Below are 16,100 nucleotides of genomic sequence, written 5' to 3' on the forward strand. Positions count from 1 at the left end.
TGTGAGGTTTAGCATTTAAGTACCCTTTGTGAAAACAATGATCGTTACCACCACTAGCTCTGAATTTAGGCAAAGGTGTGTTCAAGTGTCACCGCACAATGTTTAGACCAATGGCCTCGTCCATAAAATTCGGCAGCCAGGACATTTCGGCTTTTCTTAAATACAATTTCCTTGCCGTCCATTAAGTTAGCACTGCCCAGTGCGCATCTTAAAATTAATACTCTCACAGCTCTCATTTCCGATGAAATGAGAGTTGCGTCGAATTCTGAAATTCCATAAAGCACCTCCAGATGACACCCACATTCACTTGCTTTGAAGCATTCATACATTTGTAGTTTCGCCTTGTAAACTGCCATGAACAAAGCGGCTGTTCACTCATTTCATTACTACATGGTTGAAAGTGACGACCACACTGATTACGTGGTGTGCCTGTTCACGCCATAGTACGACACGTGTTAGCAACGGTGACAGGACAAGCATAAGACGCACACTGTTCACCTGCAGCGGTCTCATACGGCTGGTTAAATCCTGTATGGAGGCAAAAGCTGTAGTGCAATGTTCTTTGGGATTACTACAGCGAAATTTAGAACAAGGCTTTCCTTTACATCTATAAGCTATAAGGTTCCTTTGCTGAGAAAGAACATGGCATACCTTATGAAGCTGTAATTTTTCTAGTTCTATATGGCATGTGGACAAGCCGCATTGTGCATTGGCACGACGACGTCTACTCGCGATGTATGCAGGCATACTTCTGCTCGTCGACAGCGAATTCGTCAAACCCTAAAGCCTTCAGCCATATGTCCCCGAGTTGCTTGCTTCGAGAAGCTACCGCGTTCCATTTTCCAATGTTGTTGATTAGGTCGTTTCGTTACCCGTTTTCAGAGAGTAAAAAAAAAAATGCGTCGCTGGCTTAACTGAACATTCATATTTTTTTTTCCCCCTTTAACTGAAGAGACCCCAAACAGGGCATGCTTCCTGGCATCGCCTTTGCCCCTCTAGCCTGCTGCTCATGTGTATTCTGCACGCTCACAGCTATCCCCGCGGGAATGTCGAAGGAAGAGCAAAGGTGGTTTCCCTTAAATGAAAAGAAAAAGTACGCACAAAGGAAAGTGGGGGTGGGGGAACAGGATGGATGTGTATTTTACACTTCTGCTGAAAGCGTGCTCTTACCTGGGAAAACAGCTCCAGGTTTTGTAGGTTGAGCCACCTGTGCGCCGTGAGGTCCGCTAGGAGGTGTCCAAAGTAGTATTCAATGTGAGATAAAACTTTAGACACCACACTCGATATCACCGAACTGTGGCGGCTGAAGAACACCTCCAGATCACACAAGCGGTTCGGATAGGCGAGACGCCGCAGCGTCATGCACAGCGCCTCGCGGCCAGGAACTCGAACCCGTTGAGCACTCTGTACCTCTTCTGGAATCAGGAGGCCGGTCAGAAGATCGTCCAGGTCCGATTTCTCGAACCTGAACGACCGGTAGAACAACGTGCTGTCCATGGCATCCAAATTAAGCAGGCCATGCTTCCGAAGATCCCGCCGTGGTTCCACTGGGAGCAAGTGCACATCTTCTAATTCGTTCCAGTGCAGAGATCCCAGCAGCAGTTCGTCGTGAAGCACGCTATACGGCATCGCTGATGAACGCAGACACAATTGTGTGCACAATTCAAAGGCAAATTACTGAGGGTGCTTGCTTATAGCGTGGGTAAGTCACAAAGAAGCGATCAGCGTCTAGACGTGGCTCAGGCTTGTCTTGGCAAGGCTTCATGTTGGCTACTTTGGCGCGTAGCAAACGCGAGACAAATGTTTGTTTATTGCTTCGTTCAAATAATAAAGCAGGCAAATTACTTACTTCATAAAGAAAAAAAACACGACTTAGCATGGCTCATTGAGTGTCAGTTATTGGCAGTAAATCTGAGCTAGGAACGTAGCTACGCGGGCGTTGGGGGCGTGCGGGCGTACGGAAAGCATGCTAAAACTCGATTGCTCGCTCTCATCCGGCAACCCGGTAAAACGGTAACCGGGAATCCGGTAATACGCCCACGGGGCGGCTTTCCGGACAAGCTAAACCTCTCTATTATTATACCCCATACTTCATACATATTACTTCAAATAAAATGAATCCGTAAAAGCTTTTCCTTCTGTATTTTTGTACTCAGGGTGTCTACCAAGATGGCATTTCCAAATTCCCTGAGTTTTATAGGTTTTCCCTGAGTGCCTTTGCGAAATTCCCTGAGTGATGCAGAACTATGTTTTATGTCAAGACAGGCTGAAACCATATCGCCCGATGCTGTCACTCTCTAGTAAGCATATGAAAAAAAAAAACTTGAATAAAACGACTTAATGCAATTTGAGTACTAAGTAGTAGCGTTTATGCTATTCAAAAGAAGAATAAAAGGGAGCGGTTAGTAAAATACACAGCAAATAAAATGCCTTAAAAGAATGCAAATCGAGTCGGACATTCTCAAATACAAATAAAAAGAGGATGCATACAGAGGCAACTATTTTCGAATATGAGCTATTTCTATCAACTGATAGCAAGCTCAGTGGTATGAGGACCGAACTTTGTCACAATTGACATTCTCTCTCAACAGGTCGTAAGTCAACCTCAACTGTCCTGACATACTCTCAGCACGCAACAACGCCTCAGTGTTATGTTTCACTGCTTTAAAGAGTTTATTTTGGTTTGGATGAGGAACATTTGCATCTCAGCATCAGCCAACACTTTGTTTTCTAAGCTCAAAACGGCAGCAGCATGCTTCCTTTCCCGTTCATTCCCCAATGCGTAGGTCCTTTCTGTTCTTGCCCGCCTTCCGCCACTCGTTCACCCCACGGACCATTTGAAGCATCTTCTTGGTGAGTTGCACAGACCAAGTCCGATTTTTCGAACTCCCTAGGGGACGCGAAAACGTCCGAAAAATCGGCCGGTTGGAAAAAAGAACTGCATGTCATTTACTGCCCTTAAGGGCTCAATAAACCACAGGCACATTCGAAAACGCTCTGCAGGCCTGTCAGTACACGTATTAAGCATATTGGTACTCGTACTGTGACAGGAAATAGCGGGTGCACGCGTGTATAATTAAGGAATACATACCGTGTCTCGGGACAACAGCCCCTTCACACGCTTCTTATGCTTCACTGCAATACTTTTGCATATGCTTCACCAAGTAACATTTCTGTACAGAGGCAAAGCTGACTTTCAAGAACCGGAATTATAGAACGCATCGTGCTTTCCAAGCTTCTAAGCCAATCGCGAGAACCACAAACGCCAGTCCATGCCATTACTGACAGCAGCGTATTCTTTCAATAAAAAACGTGGCACCCAACGGCAAGAAGCTTCGAAGCAGCTAGGCCTAGCATCAACGCAGTGGCGGCTACGGCTGCCAGCAGATCTGCGTGCGAGAGTGCCTGTTCGAGGCGGCGAGGTAATCAAAATGGCAGCGGTGGTGGTTTTGATTAATGCCTGCGGTCACGGCAAAACGTCCGGATAATTGGACGGCGAAGAGTTCTTGCATCCGAAATTTAAGTCATTCTGATACATTAGATACATACATTAGAGAGCTTTAGTGTTGGGGACGCAAGCGGCTTGCGTACGCAAAAACTAGGGGCGACATTACTGCGCATGCGCAGACCGCTACGCCTACTTGCGTCCTTGGGTTGTTGGAGCGGCCGAAAACATTGCTGCCCCTAAGAGGTCACGTTACACAAGTGACTCTCGCGGTGTACGTGAACTTACGAGAAGCGAGACCTGCCGAGTTAGTGTTCTAGAAGGGGGCAGTGGGCGCACTCAGCGTCGACTTCCCGCATGCCCGCCAAGGGCGCTGACGCATGTTTCACCTGAAAAACTTCTCTTGCCTCGTGTTGCGGTTGCGGTGGTGCGCTCGGTACAGCTCGGTTGGTTCGGCGTTGTCGGCGCTCGACTGCAAATACCGCCGGCGTTGTATGCGTGGCAATATCTCTCTGTGCCTGTGCTATGCTTGGTGCTTGGCTCAATGTGCAGTATGTGTGCGTGAGAATGCCTGGCCGCCGTCGAAATGACTGTTTCGCGCCCGGGTGCCGGACTGGATACAGTCGTGCGAAGGATGCACCAAAGGCCTCTTTGTTCAGCGTCCCACATGATGAAGAACGCCGAAAGGAGTGGGAGAGGAATCTCCACCGTGCAGATAAGAAGCTAGATGAGTCTTGTGCAGTCTGCGAGCTCCATTTTCAACCGCGTTTTGTAATCAGGGACTTCGTGCACATAATAGACGGCAAAGAGCTGCGCATTCCTCGTGACAAGCCGCTGCTGTCGAAGGATGCCGTCCCCACGATTCTTCCGAATTTGCCGCAGTACCTTACGAAGAAGACACCGGTCGATCACGACCAGCACATAGAGAGGAGCGACTCTCGGATAACTTATTATGTGTCTGAATATGTCGCAAGAAAGTGCGTAATGAAAACCAACTGCCAGGATTGCATGAATGCGCTAACCGTGTCGTCCGAAGATGAGAATCCTGGGCTTGCTGCTTTGACACTGCACAGGGATAGAGGCGGGCTTCTCTACCAACGTGGAACACTTTTTTCGTTTGTAAAAATGCTTGAAGACATGTTTACTGAATGCTTCAGCAAAAAACAACTACATGCTGATAGCATCTTGGATGTGCTTAGTCTGGTGAAAGCAAAGCGTTCGCACAAAATTGGTTGGAGTGAGCATTCAGCCGAACTCACCAAAAATGTAATAAGCTTTTATATTACAACGCGGCTCCATTTTTTTACAAAGGGCATTAACTCGGAAAAACACGAGAGAACGAAAACAATCATGCACAGGAAGATCACGAAAACTTCCTGAGGCGAGTCTGCAGGTGCATGTTTATATCAATTTGTAAACATCTCCACTTATAAACGTTCAGCCTTCTCAGGGTGTCTACCAAGTTGACGTTTTCAAATTCCCTGAGTTTTCCAGGTTTTCCCTGAGTGCCTTTGCAAAATTCCCTGAACGACTAAGAACTTTGTTTTATGTCAAGAGGCGGGTTGACACCACGTAGCCTGATGGTGTCACTCTCCAGTAGGCATGTTAAAAAATAAAAAAAACTACTTAATCCAACTTGACTAGTAAGGGGTAGTGTTTATTTTATTCAAAAAGAAAACAGAAGGGAGGAGTTAGTGAAATGCACAGTGAAAAAAGATATAATGGAAAAAATGCGTAAAACTCATAGTGAGACATTCTCAAATACGAATAAAGACGAGATGCATAGAGAAGCTAATATTTTCTAAGATGAGCTATTTGTATCAATTTTATCCCAAGGTGCCGGAGATTCCATATGAAGGCAAGGCGGGAGAATGCCTCTGAATTTTATAGTGACCCATCGTAAATACATAGTGACTAATATTAATTAATTGTACAGTGAGTCGTGCTATGTTTCGTCAATAAATATATTGAATCGCCCGCTCAAATTACTTGGAAAGATTAATTATTGGGCCCAAGCATTACATCAAGGGAAGAAATAATCTTTTGCGGTTACTATCGAAATCCCCCGCTTCACTTTCACGAAGGCATTAGCTTCTTTCAAGGGACGTCAAAAAGGGCAATGCCTTCGTGTAAGCTGTCGTTTGAAGCGATACATTTCACTGAGAAGTGGAATGGGTGTACCTTAAGAAAGCCGAATGCGCAATTTACTCAAAGCCTAATGTTCACTGTCTATTCCTTGTGACTACTACACAGTAATGGCAAAAAATAAGTTGCGTTCGCAAATGTTATGCTGTGACTGAAGGGGATACTACGAGATTCGCAGTTTGTTTCTCCGGTGTTCTTGGTGAGCTAAACAAGGCATCTTTATTTCTAGGGGAAGTTAGGGGCATGGTATGGATAAGGTGTAGGCAATGCTACAAATGGGTGGGTTAAATGCGCATTTTCAACTAGAATAGGTATGCAAGTGGCCCACAGCCTTATTAGTCTGTTTTAAGAGCGCTGTAAGACTTAGACTGCTGCGCGTGCATAACTATAATAACAACTGAGATAAAATTGTGCGAACATAAGGGGAACAATACGCCAAGTTTATGTGCGATGGTACATGCATGTTCATCAAATACAATATCAAAAAATTGTGAACAAGTGTTCGAAATTATCACGCGACTACTACTGTCCCAATAGAGGTTAAGATACTTTATACTTTGAAGGAACAGGCAGCATTTCAAGTAGAATGTGTCGCATAGTTTTAATATTTCCGGATTATCGAGAAGCGTTACGAATAATCATTGAACCCTCTTTTTTTTCTTTGTCATGCGTGATATATTAGTTTCTGTTGGTGTCCTCATTGAACTAATGAAGGCAGCTTCGTTAGGTTTGGTGACAGTAAGGTCAAATTAATGGGTGATGCGGAGGTGAAGTTCAAAGTAGATGGCTTTCGTAATAAATTATGTATGCGAACACTCCAGCGTGCTTGAGCGTGTCTAACGAGAGCGGAAGAATAGAGCCCGGGGCTCTGGCAGCACTGTAAAAGCCGCCAAGACCAAATTTAGCAAAAATTGGTGGTGCCCACTGGAAACTTCTTGTGCGAAATGGTCGGATCAAATACAGCCTTCGTAAAAATTTTCTTATTCAAGCAATAGAGTGTGTGATATAGCCGCTATCAACTGTGCTTCCAGATGTCTCGACATAGCTGTAGCTTACAACAGGTTCATATTTTGTGGAAAGTGGAGGGGGGCCATTGTAACTGCAATGTGTGACAAAATTTGTACGCTCGTGGTCCGGTTAAAAGCGTAAACAATAATGAGCCGTCATTTTTATTTCCTTATTTTCATGCGTCATAACACCTTCCGTCCTTGTTTCAGCGATGTCCTCCATGAACTAAACAATAGATTTTGTTTATATTTGGAGAAAATAAAGGGCGCATTATCACCAATATGTAGGCAAACTTCAAAGATAAAGAACTAATTATGACATTTTTAGTATATCACGCATGTAAGCTATTCGGAGCTTTATGAATGTGTTTTGCGAACAAAATTTATCCCATTGCCCTAGAATAACTGTGAACTCTGCAGACATCAAATCTGGTGGAAATTGAGTGTGTGGGAAGGGGGGGGGGGGCATTATAAAGCACTAAAGCATTGCATGCCCCTCTCAGCAGTTGTAGTGGTGGTTTTTAGCAGCTTTGCTGGACGTCCACTGTCGCAGGGCCGGGATGGCGAGTCCATTTTTTTGTGTGTGTGTGTGTGAATATTGCAAGCAACTTATGTTATTTGTACGTCGTCGCCTATAACCTCGCCAGTACTATTACATAAACTAGCGATACATTTATGTTGTAGACTTAAACAGCAAGTACAATTCTTTGTTGAATTATTTAAATTCTTTGTAGCAAATGTGCCATTTTATGTACGCGATACTGCTGCTACTGGGTGAGATCCGAGACCACTATGGGTGCACTCATTGCCTTTTGCCCTTGTATCATCGAGATGTTATATATATAGTTGCAGGAGATAAATGTAAATTCAGCTCATTTTTCTGGCCCCGTGGTTCACCATGTGTAAGTGATAAATAGGTCCCTGTCGGTTAAATATACTTATAACAGAAGCATTTCCAGGCTATTTCTGCAGTTTGCCCCCCCCCCCACACACACACACACACGCACTCTAGTAATAGTTGGTACGCCACTGCATGTCTTTTACTGCCGCAGCACATCAGAAAAAGCTCTGAAGACCTGCCAGTATAGTTATTTCACCAAATCAATGCTCATCCTGTGACAGGAGGCAGCGGATGCACGCGTGTTCAATTAAGGAATACATACTGTATCCCGTGACAATTGCCCCTTCCCACGCTTGTTGAGCTTCACCGCAATGATTTGCGCACGCTTCACCGCGCAATATTTCTGCACTGAGGCGAAGCTCACATTTGGCAACCGGCATTATGCAACGCGTCGTGCTTTTCGAGCTTCGAAGCCAATCGCGAGGACCACAAAGGCGGAGTCGGTGCCATTGCTGACAGCGGCGAATTCTTTCAATCAAAAACACGGCACAAAACGGCAAGAAGCTTAATAGCGAACCCAGAAGCAGCTAGGCCTAGCGTCTGCGGTGGTGGCTACGGCTGCCAGCGGATCTGCGTGCGAGAGCGCCGGTTCGAGGAGCGACGAGGTAATCAAAACGGCGGCGTTGGTGGTGGTTTTATTAATGCCGTTTCGGACCTGCCATGACGGCAAAAAGTCCGGAAAATCGGATGGCGAAGGGTTCTTGCATCAGAAATTTCAGACGTTATTATACATAGGCGCTATGGGGTACGTGGTGGTGCCGCGAAGCCGTCCGAATTATCGGGCATTCGGAAAGTCGGCCGTTGACTAAACACTGGTAACTCCTCCTACTCGAGCCAGCTTTACCGCGACTTTCTTTCCCTTTCAATAAAATTACAGCTAATTTTCCCTGATAGGAGTGCAAATTCCCTGAGTTTTCCCTGACTTTTTCCAGACTATTGAAAATCCCTGAGAATTCCCGGTTTTCCCGGTTGGTAGACACCCTGCTTCTTGAGCCTGATTTTTCTGGTCCACATTCGTTCCTCGTTTCTTTGTAAATAAACATTGCATAAATGTACCTGCATTTTATATTTCCTTTCTATATGCTGTGTCGTGTTAACAGAGTGAACGATGTCATGCATATAAATCATGAGCTTAACACTCGAAAAAGCGATTATCTAATGTTGTGTCGTGGAAAAAATTTTGCTTTGTATCGCGCATTCCCGCTGCAGGCATATCCGATTACGAAAAAAAAAGGCAATGCTAAAATTATGTCCAATATGACTGCTACATTAGCGAAACGACATTACACATTTTAATAGCAGGAAATAAAAGAGGATCGTCCGTTGCTTCGCGCCCTGTATAGGCGTTAATAGCCAGGCGCTTTCATCCGCGCTTCCGGTACAAGACATCGCCTACGCTCCGTAGATCAGCCACAGTGGAGGTAATTATTTTCTCTGTACACTGATAAGACGCACCAGAACAAGTATCGCGCAATGCACATTGTGAGTGTTGCATTTCTTTCGGGAACTGCAGCAATGCGCGGTACCCATTCTACTCCGACATGGCAGCGAGTTTCAGGTGACGCTGCGAACCGCGCCGCCTGTCGGCGGCGACACGAAGTGCATCAAGCGCCGCCACCATGTGAGCGCACTACCTCCTTCTAGAACACTGTATGCCGAGTCAAGCCGCGCTCATCTCTATGCCGCGCTCCATGTGCATCTCGCCAGACAGACGGAGAACATGACTGCGCCAAATGCACCGGCGAGGACGGGTGCGCGTGTGTACTTCACGGCCGACGTGGGCGTCCAAGTTCTGCGCGAAGTCAGGGCGATCAACCCATTCGAGGAGGTGTCGCGGTGGTCGGTGATAGCAACTAACCTCCTGCCGGTGATTCAAAAGAATTTGTCAGCCAGGAGCCTGCGGGACCGCATAGACATGCTTCTCCCGCAGTTTGCCGCACGTGACCGAGCGAACCTAAGAAAGTAAGTGTGCTGTTCGCTCCGCTGCTTCCAGCAATTGTTCTCCGAGTTTGTGTTGCCAAGTTGCAACCTTACCTGTGGAACGTTCTTTTGGGTCCGGAACCAAGGAGGACTACGACGAGAAAAAACAACTTCTAGTGGAGGTGTATGAACTCGCACAAGAGAGTGGCTACAAACTCAAGCACTCCGCTGTGCGCAAAGTTGCGGCAACACGGCGGCAACAACAGCAGCAGGGACAGTCCCGGCGGCCGGCCACGGATAAAAGCATAGCGTCGGCTGCCCGGGACCTTGCTGCCTCAGAAGTACGCACCGAGTCTGATGATGGGGCCACCTCTTGTGATGACGACAACCTTTGTAAGTTTTTCGTTAATCACGAAGAAATAATGCTTGTATTAGTAACCTGTAGTATAGTGTCGCCCCCTGCCAGATCTGTGTTATCACACATTTATGTTTCGTAGTTGTTTAGCTAGATAGCGCACCCCTCTTCTCTCATGTGACGAGCTGGGACCAATCAGGAGGTGTCATCTGGCGTGTGAAGTCCTTTTTAGTAATAAGCGGCCGCGAGCCGGCTCAGTCCTTGTCCGGTTTTCATCAGGAGCAGTTGGCTCCGTGTCATCCTTCTCTGCGTCGGCGCTCGCCGCGCGATCGCTGGGCGCGGGCCCCCACTTGCCTGCCGCTGCCGACACAACATCTTTTGGCGACGAGGATGGGATTCCCGCTGCGGTTCCGACCGAAGCCCCGGGAAACCAACGAGCTTCGTAAGTGAAGCGTCCCTTCCTGTGTCTGCACGGCAAGCAAACGCCGCCGACGCACTTGGCGTCGCGAGGCTTCCGATCCTAGGCCTTCCCAACCCCTTTGTTCTTCCTTGCCCCATTCCTGCTGCGAGCTCCGGCTTGTCTCCTGCACTGTCTCCTGCACGCTACCGGGCATGGCTTCTTTTACGGCGAACCTTCCCGTTTTTCTTGAATTGCCCGGGCCACCGTTAATTCCATGGTATCGATGGAAAAAAAATTTTCAGGCCCACCTCGAAGCGGCCGGTGGTAGTGACTGGACGGACACGCGACGAGCGTCCATGCTCGTCAGCGCTCTCGGGCGTGAAGGACAACGAAAGTACTTTGCAGACGAGGAGCAGGAAGCAGCAAGGCAGTTAGTTAACCAGCGCAGCGTCAGCGTCAAGCGAAGCAGCAAGGCAGTCGACTGGCGCAGCGTCAGCGTCAAGTGATGCGGTCCCGCCAGCGTCAGAGTTCCAGAAACTCTTGCAGCGGCTTGACTGGAAGTTCGCCGCGTCAACAAATGTTCTGGCGGAGAGGCACGAATTCACCAGTCGAAGGCAGTTCTAGGAAGAAGGATTCCTGGAATTCGTGACCGCACTGAAAGAGAAGGCAGTACAGTGCAACTTCGGCACAACCTACAATGAGCGCGTCCAAGACCAAATAATACATGGGGTAGCGAACGTCAGCGTTTGCGAAAAGTTATTAGCTCATGGCGAAACCCTGTCCCTGGACAAGGCAGAAGAAATTGTACGCTCTTTAGAAGCCTTGCATCGAGCGAACCGCGCGTTCGGCTCCGAAAACGTACGAAGAATTGAGGCATCTCAATTTGGCGTTCTGTCGACGGGCCAAGATGACGGACTTCTTCCGGGAAGCTGCCAAGATGGCCAACTTAGCCCGGCAGGCCATGGAGATGGCCGACTTCTTCCGAGAAGCCGCCAAGAGGGCCGACATTTCGCACATGGCTCCTCCGGGAACCATGGTGCATGCGATCGGTGTGGCAGCAGGAACCATATTGCGTCTTACAGGAAATGTCCAGCAAGAAATCGGCGATGCAACGCCTGCCACACATTGGGCCATTTCGCTTCGGTATGTCGAAAGACCCAAACAGTGGTGCAACACGTCTCTTCCGCAGAGACGCTGTCTTCAACTTTTGCAGGGCAGCCGTCCGCGTCTGTCTTTACGGTAAGCGCTTTGGAAACCACAAAAGATTTGGAAGTTCCGGTTGTAGTTAACGGCGTCTTCATGCGACTGCTGGTGGATACGGGAGCGTCTGTGTCATTCTTGACAGCCGAAGATTTTAGAAATCACTTTGGTCGACAGCACAGGCTGTCACAAACAGTGGACTTGAAAAATTTCTCCAAGCAACGCACCGACATTCAAGGCCTGTTTCAAGCCACTGTCCAGTTTTTCCAAAGGTTATGCTCCGTCACGTTCCACGTAACGACTACAGGAACATCACTACTGCGTTTAGACGCCATCCAACGCTTGGGCACACAGATCGACGGTACGTTGCTGACATGTCGTCTACCATCGCTTCATTCAGTACAGAGCCCCACAGGTGTGCCTCCGGGTTTTCATCACCTCTTCAGTGACGAGTTGGGTCTCGTCAACAACTTTGTGCACCAAATTCATCGGCAGCTAGATGCGAAACCAGTATCTTCAAAGTTGTGCCGACTACCCCTGGCTCTCCGTGTCCAGGTCACACAAGAATTGCGACGTCTCGAGGATTGCGACGTCATCGAGCGCGTCGAGGCTTCCGAGTGGGTGTCTCCACTCGTGGTGGTGCGCAAGAAGGATGGAACCATGCGGCTCTGTGTAGATCTACGGGAACAGGACAGTCTTGTGTCTCAAGTTCCAGAAACGGTCTTGCAGAAACAGTGGCAGAATAAACAGTACGTAGACAAATGTAGAGGGGCTCAGGCAACTCGTGTCAAGGTGGGAGACACCGTAAGAATAAGATTTAACAGGAAAGGATTTTTTAAGTACAGTAAACCTCGTACGATTAAGGCCCAGATAGGACCATCTATTTTTGTACTCAGTGATGGGAAGACATGGCATGTGTCTAAGTTAACCCTAGTGATGAAGGATCCAGCAGGTAGTACATTGTGTGCAAGTGATAGAGACTTTTTGTACTCATATTTAAATCTGGATAGTCATTCCGATGACTCGTCTGTAGTGACAGCGTCTTCTCATAGTCATAAGCATCAGCTAAGTAGTACGCCTGACTGTATCACTTCCGAGTCTGCACAGTCAGCAGTTGTCTCTGATTCCGTGGGGGAATATCGGTAGCCTCCCAGGATTTGTTGGGACTTCGAGAGGAGCTTCCTGGGCAACCCTCTCCAGCTTTGAGCGACACCCACATTCAATTGTCCAACCAGGGGGAGGGAAATAATAGTGGGACGACTGGGTCTTCGAAGTCAACCGATACGCGTCGCAACCCCCAAAGTTCTTCTGAGGTGCGCACAGGTCCTCATCGTGACAGAAAACGGCCCCCATGGCTCGATGATTTTGTTTGAGTGTAAAGCGTATTGCCGTCTTTGAAATGCCACGGCTAGGGGCCTCGCTGTGACAGTTCACATGTTTCGTTAACACAGGTATAAAATGTGTTCCTTGCTGCGGAGCAGTGAGTGTTGTGCCGTGTTCCTTGTCAGATTTTGTTTTGAGTGACTGCCTGTGTTTTGGTGCCCCAAGTCTGGTGCGCGTGTGGACTTGGGCAGGAACGAACTTAATCGTTGTGGACTTAAGTGCGTGCCTTGTGGCGACTGGTGCGTCTGTGTGTGAAAGTGGGGGGGGGGGAACGAACTGAATTCGTCCTTGGACTTAAGTGCGAGTCTTGTGTGCGCATTTCACTGTATGCTTACTTTGTTTCCAGGGGGGGATGATGTAGTATAGTGTCGCCCCCTGCCAGATCTCTGTGTTATCATACATTTATGTTTCATAGTAGTTTAGCTAGATGGCGCACCCCTCTTCTGTCGTGACGAGCTGGGACCAATCAGGAGGTGTCATCTGGCGTGTGAAGTCCTTTTTAGTAATATACGGCCGCGAGCCGGCTCAGTCCTTGTCCGGTTTTCATCAGCAGTTGGCTCCGTGTCATCCTTCTCTGCGTCGGCGATCGCTGGGCGCGGGCCCCCACTTGCCTGCCGCTGCCGACACAACATAACCCTAGTATTTCTAGTGTAGTATCTAAGGGTTGTTTAGCTTATATGCTGGCAGTTAAAGGCCTGTATTTGTTAAGTCTAGAATATCGTGATGAAATGGCCGCGCTGTGCACAAGTGTCACGGTACTACATATATTTTGAACTTATTAGCCTACCTTTCCGTCGTGCTCCATGTAAAACAAAGATTGTACTGCCACTATTGCAGCGGTCTTTTCCTTAATTAGTGAACAAGGTCGAGCCACTGTTTTTGCCTGATTATAGAGCTAATGGCAGCTCATCCTCCATGCTCCCATTGACGAAAAAGAAAAGATTGTGGTAAAGGCTTCATATAGTCAGTATGGATGGAAGCTTGGGCTAGTTGGTTTGCCATTGGAAACGATTAGGTAGCGCCAAAAACAAACGAAGGCATATGTGCATTCACGTTGCCTGCATGTGTCTGTAGGTCACATTTTATATCTGTTTGATTTGCTGTACACCCTATTCATTACATATATATGTACCGTCTCTTTCAGGGTCTGCAAATGGCAATGACGTAGCACTGGGGTCCGAGGCAGAGCCCCTTCACGGCGACTACGAGGTGCTGGCCATAGCTCCAGAGCTACATGCCAGTGCTTCGGTATGTCACCATGGAGGGCAACCTCTACAACCTCTTTTTGCCCCATCCGAGGCCCCACCACTAGCCCTGCCACTAGCCCCACACCTGGCACTACCCCTGGACCCACACCTGACGCTACCCCTGGACCCACACCTGACGCTACCCCTGGACCCAGCCCAGGCCCTGTTCATAACCCCAGCCCAGGCCCTGTCCATAACCTCACCCCAGTCCCTATCCATAACCTCACCCCTGTCCGCCTCTTGGGTACCACCCCTGCAAGCACCATGACTCCAACTGGCACGCACCGGCAAAGTCGTACGTTTTAGTAAACCATTGATAGACCTTCATGAGATGGTGTGCACCAGCCACCAGCTGTTGGCCGCAAGGACACAACATGCTGGGGTGGAGCATCTTCTTTGGCGGCGCTGAGTGTGCTACAATTTGCTTTGTATGGGCGTGGAATTTTGACCGATTGTAGCAGTATCTTTCATGTGCAAGGGTTTTTGTTTTGATTCAGCTGTTCTGTACACTGTGTGATACATTCTGGTGTTTTTCTGTGCCTTTTTATCAAACTTTCGTTGTAGTCTGCCCAAAGTGAATTTAGCCCTAAGTAACATTTGGGCTTGTCTCACCAGGTTTAGTACTACCAGTAATTTTGCGCCTGTGACAAATAGCACAATTCTAGCCCTTGAGCTGATCTACTCGAAGGGGCAGACATTACTTGCACAAGAAATCGAAGTGCTTGATCTACTTCACGAATGAAGATTTTGACTAAAATCTTGCACCTCATGTTGCAATTTACAAATTTTAGCTTGTGATACTGGCATTCTGTGGATAACATCATTTTTAAGATATGCACCATCAAACTTGCTGTAGAACTGTCATTCCACTTAAATTTTAAACGAAACTCCATTTTGTGCATTAAAGCACAAAAGTAACTGCACCACTAATGCATTTCTTTGCAACGTTCGCGAATTTGTCTCAAAACTGCTGTTATCATGATCATTTGTTACAATTGGATCTACCTTGTGAACTATCAGGGTTGAATTTGCAAATTGCAGTATGTGTGATAATCGGTGAAAAACTTTGTGTATTATTTGAATTATTCAATAATGCATTTTGATTTCCAGTCCCCCAATAGTGTCCGCCTGTTTGGCCAATCCAGCCCAATGATTATAATTGTGCTATCTGCCATCGATGACTTTTAAAAAGTTACCAAAAGTCCGCAGAAACACCAAATATTTGACTACCTAGGTTAACAAACATGTCTTGGTCAGGTGTAAACTGCCTGTACCGCAACTATACATACGCTGGGGAAGTGGACAGACAAGCATGATAGCTCCTCCGAGAGATATCGTAAATCAAAAATGTATTATTGCTTTTAAAGCATACACATTTGTCCGCAAAATCATGGGTCCTGGCCCACAGTGATGTTTTCGGACACAGGCATACGTACATAATTGATATTAGAGCGGCAAATGACAGTAACACAAAAAAACCAGACACAAGATGAGCGCTGTGTGTCCATTTTGGGTTGCCATCATGTTTCGCGCTGATTTCAGCTATGCACCCATTCAAAGTAGTCGTATGGCATGAATTTCTAGAAGAAAGTCTGAGACCAAGCGGCATGTCTGGGACATTTCGCATGCAATGACTAACATATATGTCCCACTTGTAAAGGCCATATCTCGTATCCAGCCACAAGGCAAGCAAGAAACTATTTTCGGTCACTTTCACACAGGCTGTACAGCTCATTTGATGAGTGCAAGTGGTGGTGATGATCTGTGTAGAGAGGTTTTGCGGCACCCACTCTTAGTGACTGCTGATGTGCAGAACATTTTATTTGCCCCTCTTGGCATGTAACCATAATCTACATATCTGTTTTGTTTACAGGAAAACGGCATGCAGACCCTCATTTGGAGTTTTTTGAAAAAAGGCTGCAGGTGGAGAAAGGGACGAGAGGTAGAGAAATGGACCTTGAGAGGAGCCGCCTTGCTCTTGAAGAGAGGCACATTCGTCTTGGAGAAGACAGGCTCTCCTTTGAAAAAGAGCAGTTTCTGCAGAAGAAGCGCGAGTTGAAGGAGGCACAAGAGAAGATAAAAGAAGAGCATCTCCAG

The 16,100-nt window shown here is 47.3% G+C and overlaps 1 protein-coding gene and 1 long non-coding RNA gene across 2 annotated transcripts in view; one reads left to right on the forward strand and one right to left on the reverse strand.

Annotated features, from left to right (window-relative positions):
* LOC135905230 (uncharacterized) overlaps positions 1–16,100 on the reverse strand; it is an 80,474-nt gene that overhangs the window by 2,810 nt on the left and 61,564 nt on the right. The window contains exon 3 of the mRNA XM_065436239.2: positions 1,171–1,631. Within this exon, the coding sequence (XP_065292311.1) occupies positions 1,171–1,629 (459 nt within the window). The 5' untranslated portion in view covers positions 1,630–1,631. The remainder of the gene's footprint in view (positions 1–1,170; positions 1,632–16,100) is intronic.
* Positions 9,980–15,912, forward strand: LOC135905240 (uncharacterized). Its single transcript, XR_010565357.2, has 3 exons — positions 9,980–10,215; positions 13,901–14,004; positions 15,877–15,912. It is a non-coding gene; the product is annotated as an uncharacterized lncRNA (long non-coding RNA).

Source organism: Dermacentor albipictus, chromosome 8 (assembly GCF_038994185.2).
Source record: "Dermacentor albipictus isolate Rhodes 1998 colony chromosome 8, USDA_Dalb.pri_finalv2, whole genome shotgun sequence".
NCBI classification, from domain to species: domain Eukaryota; kingdom Metazoa; phylum Arthropoda; class Arachnida; order Ixodida; family Ixodidae; genus Dermacentor; species Dermacentor albipictus.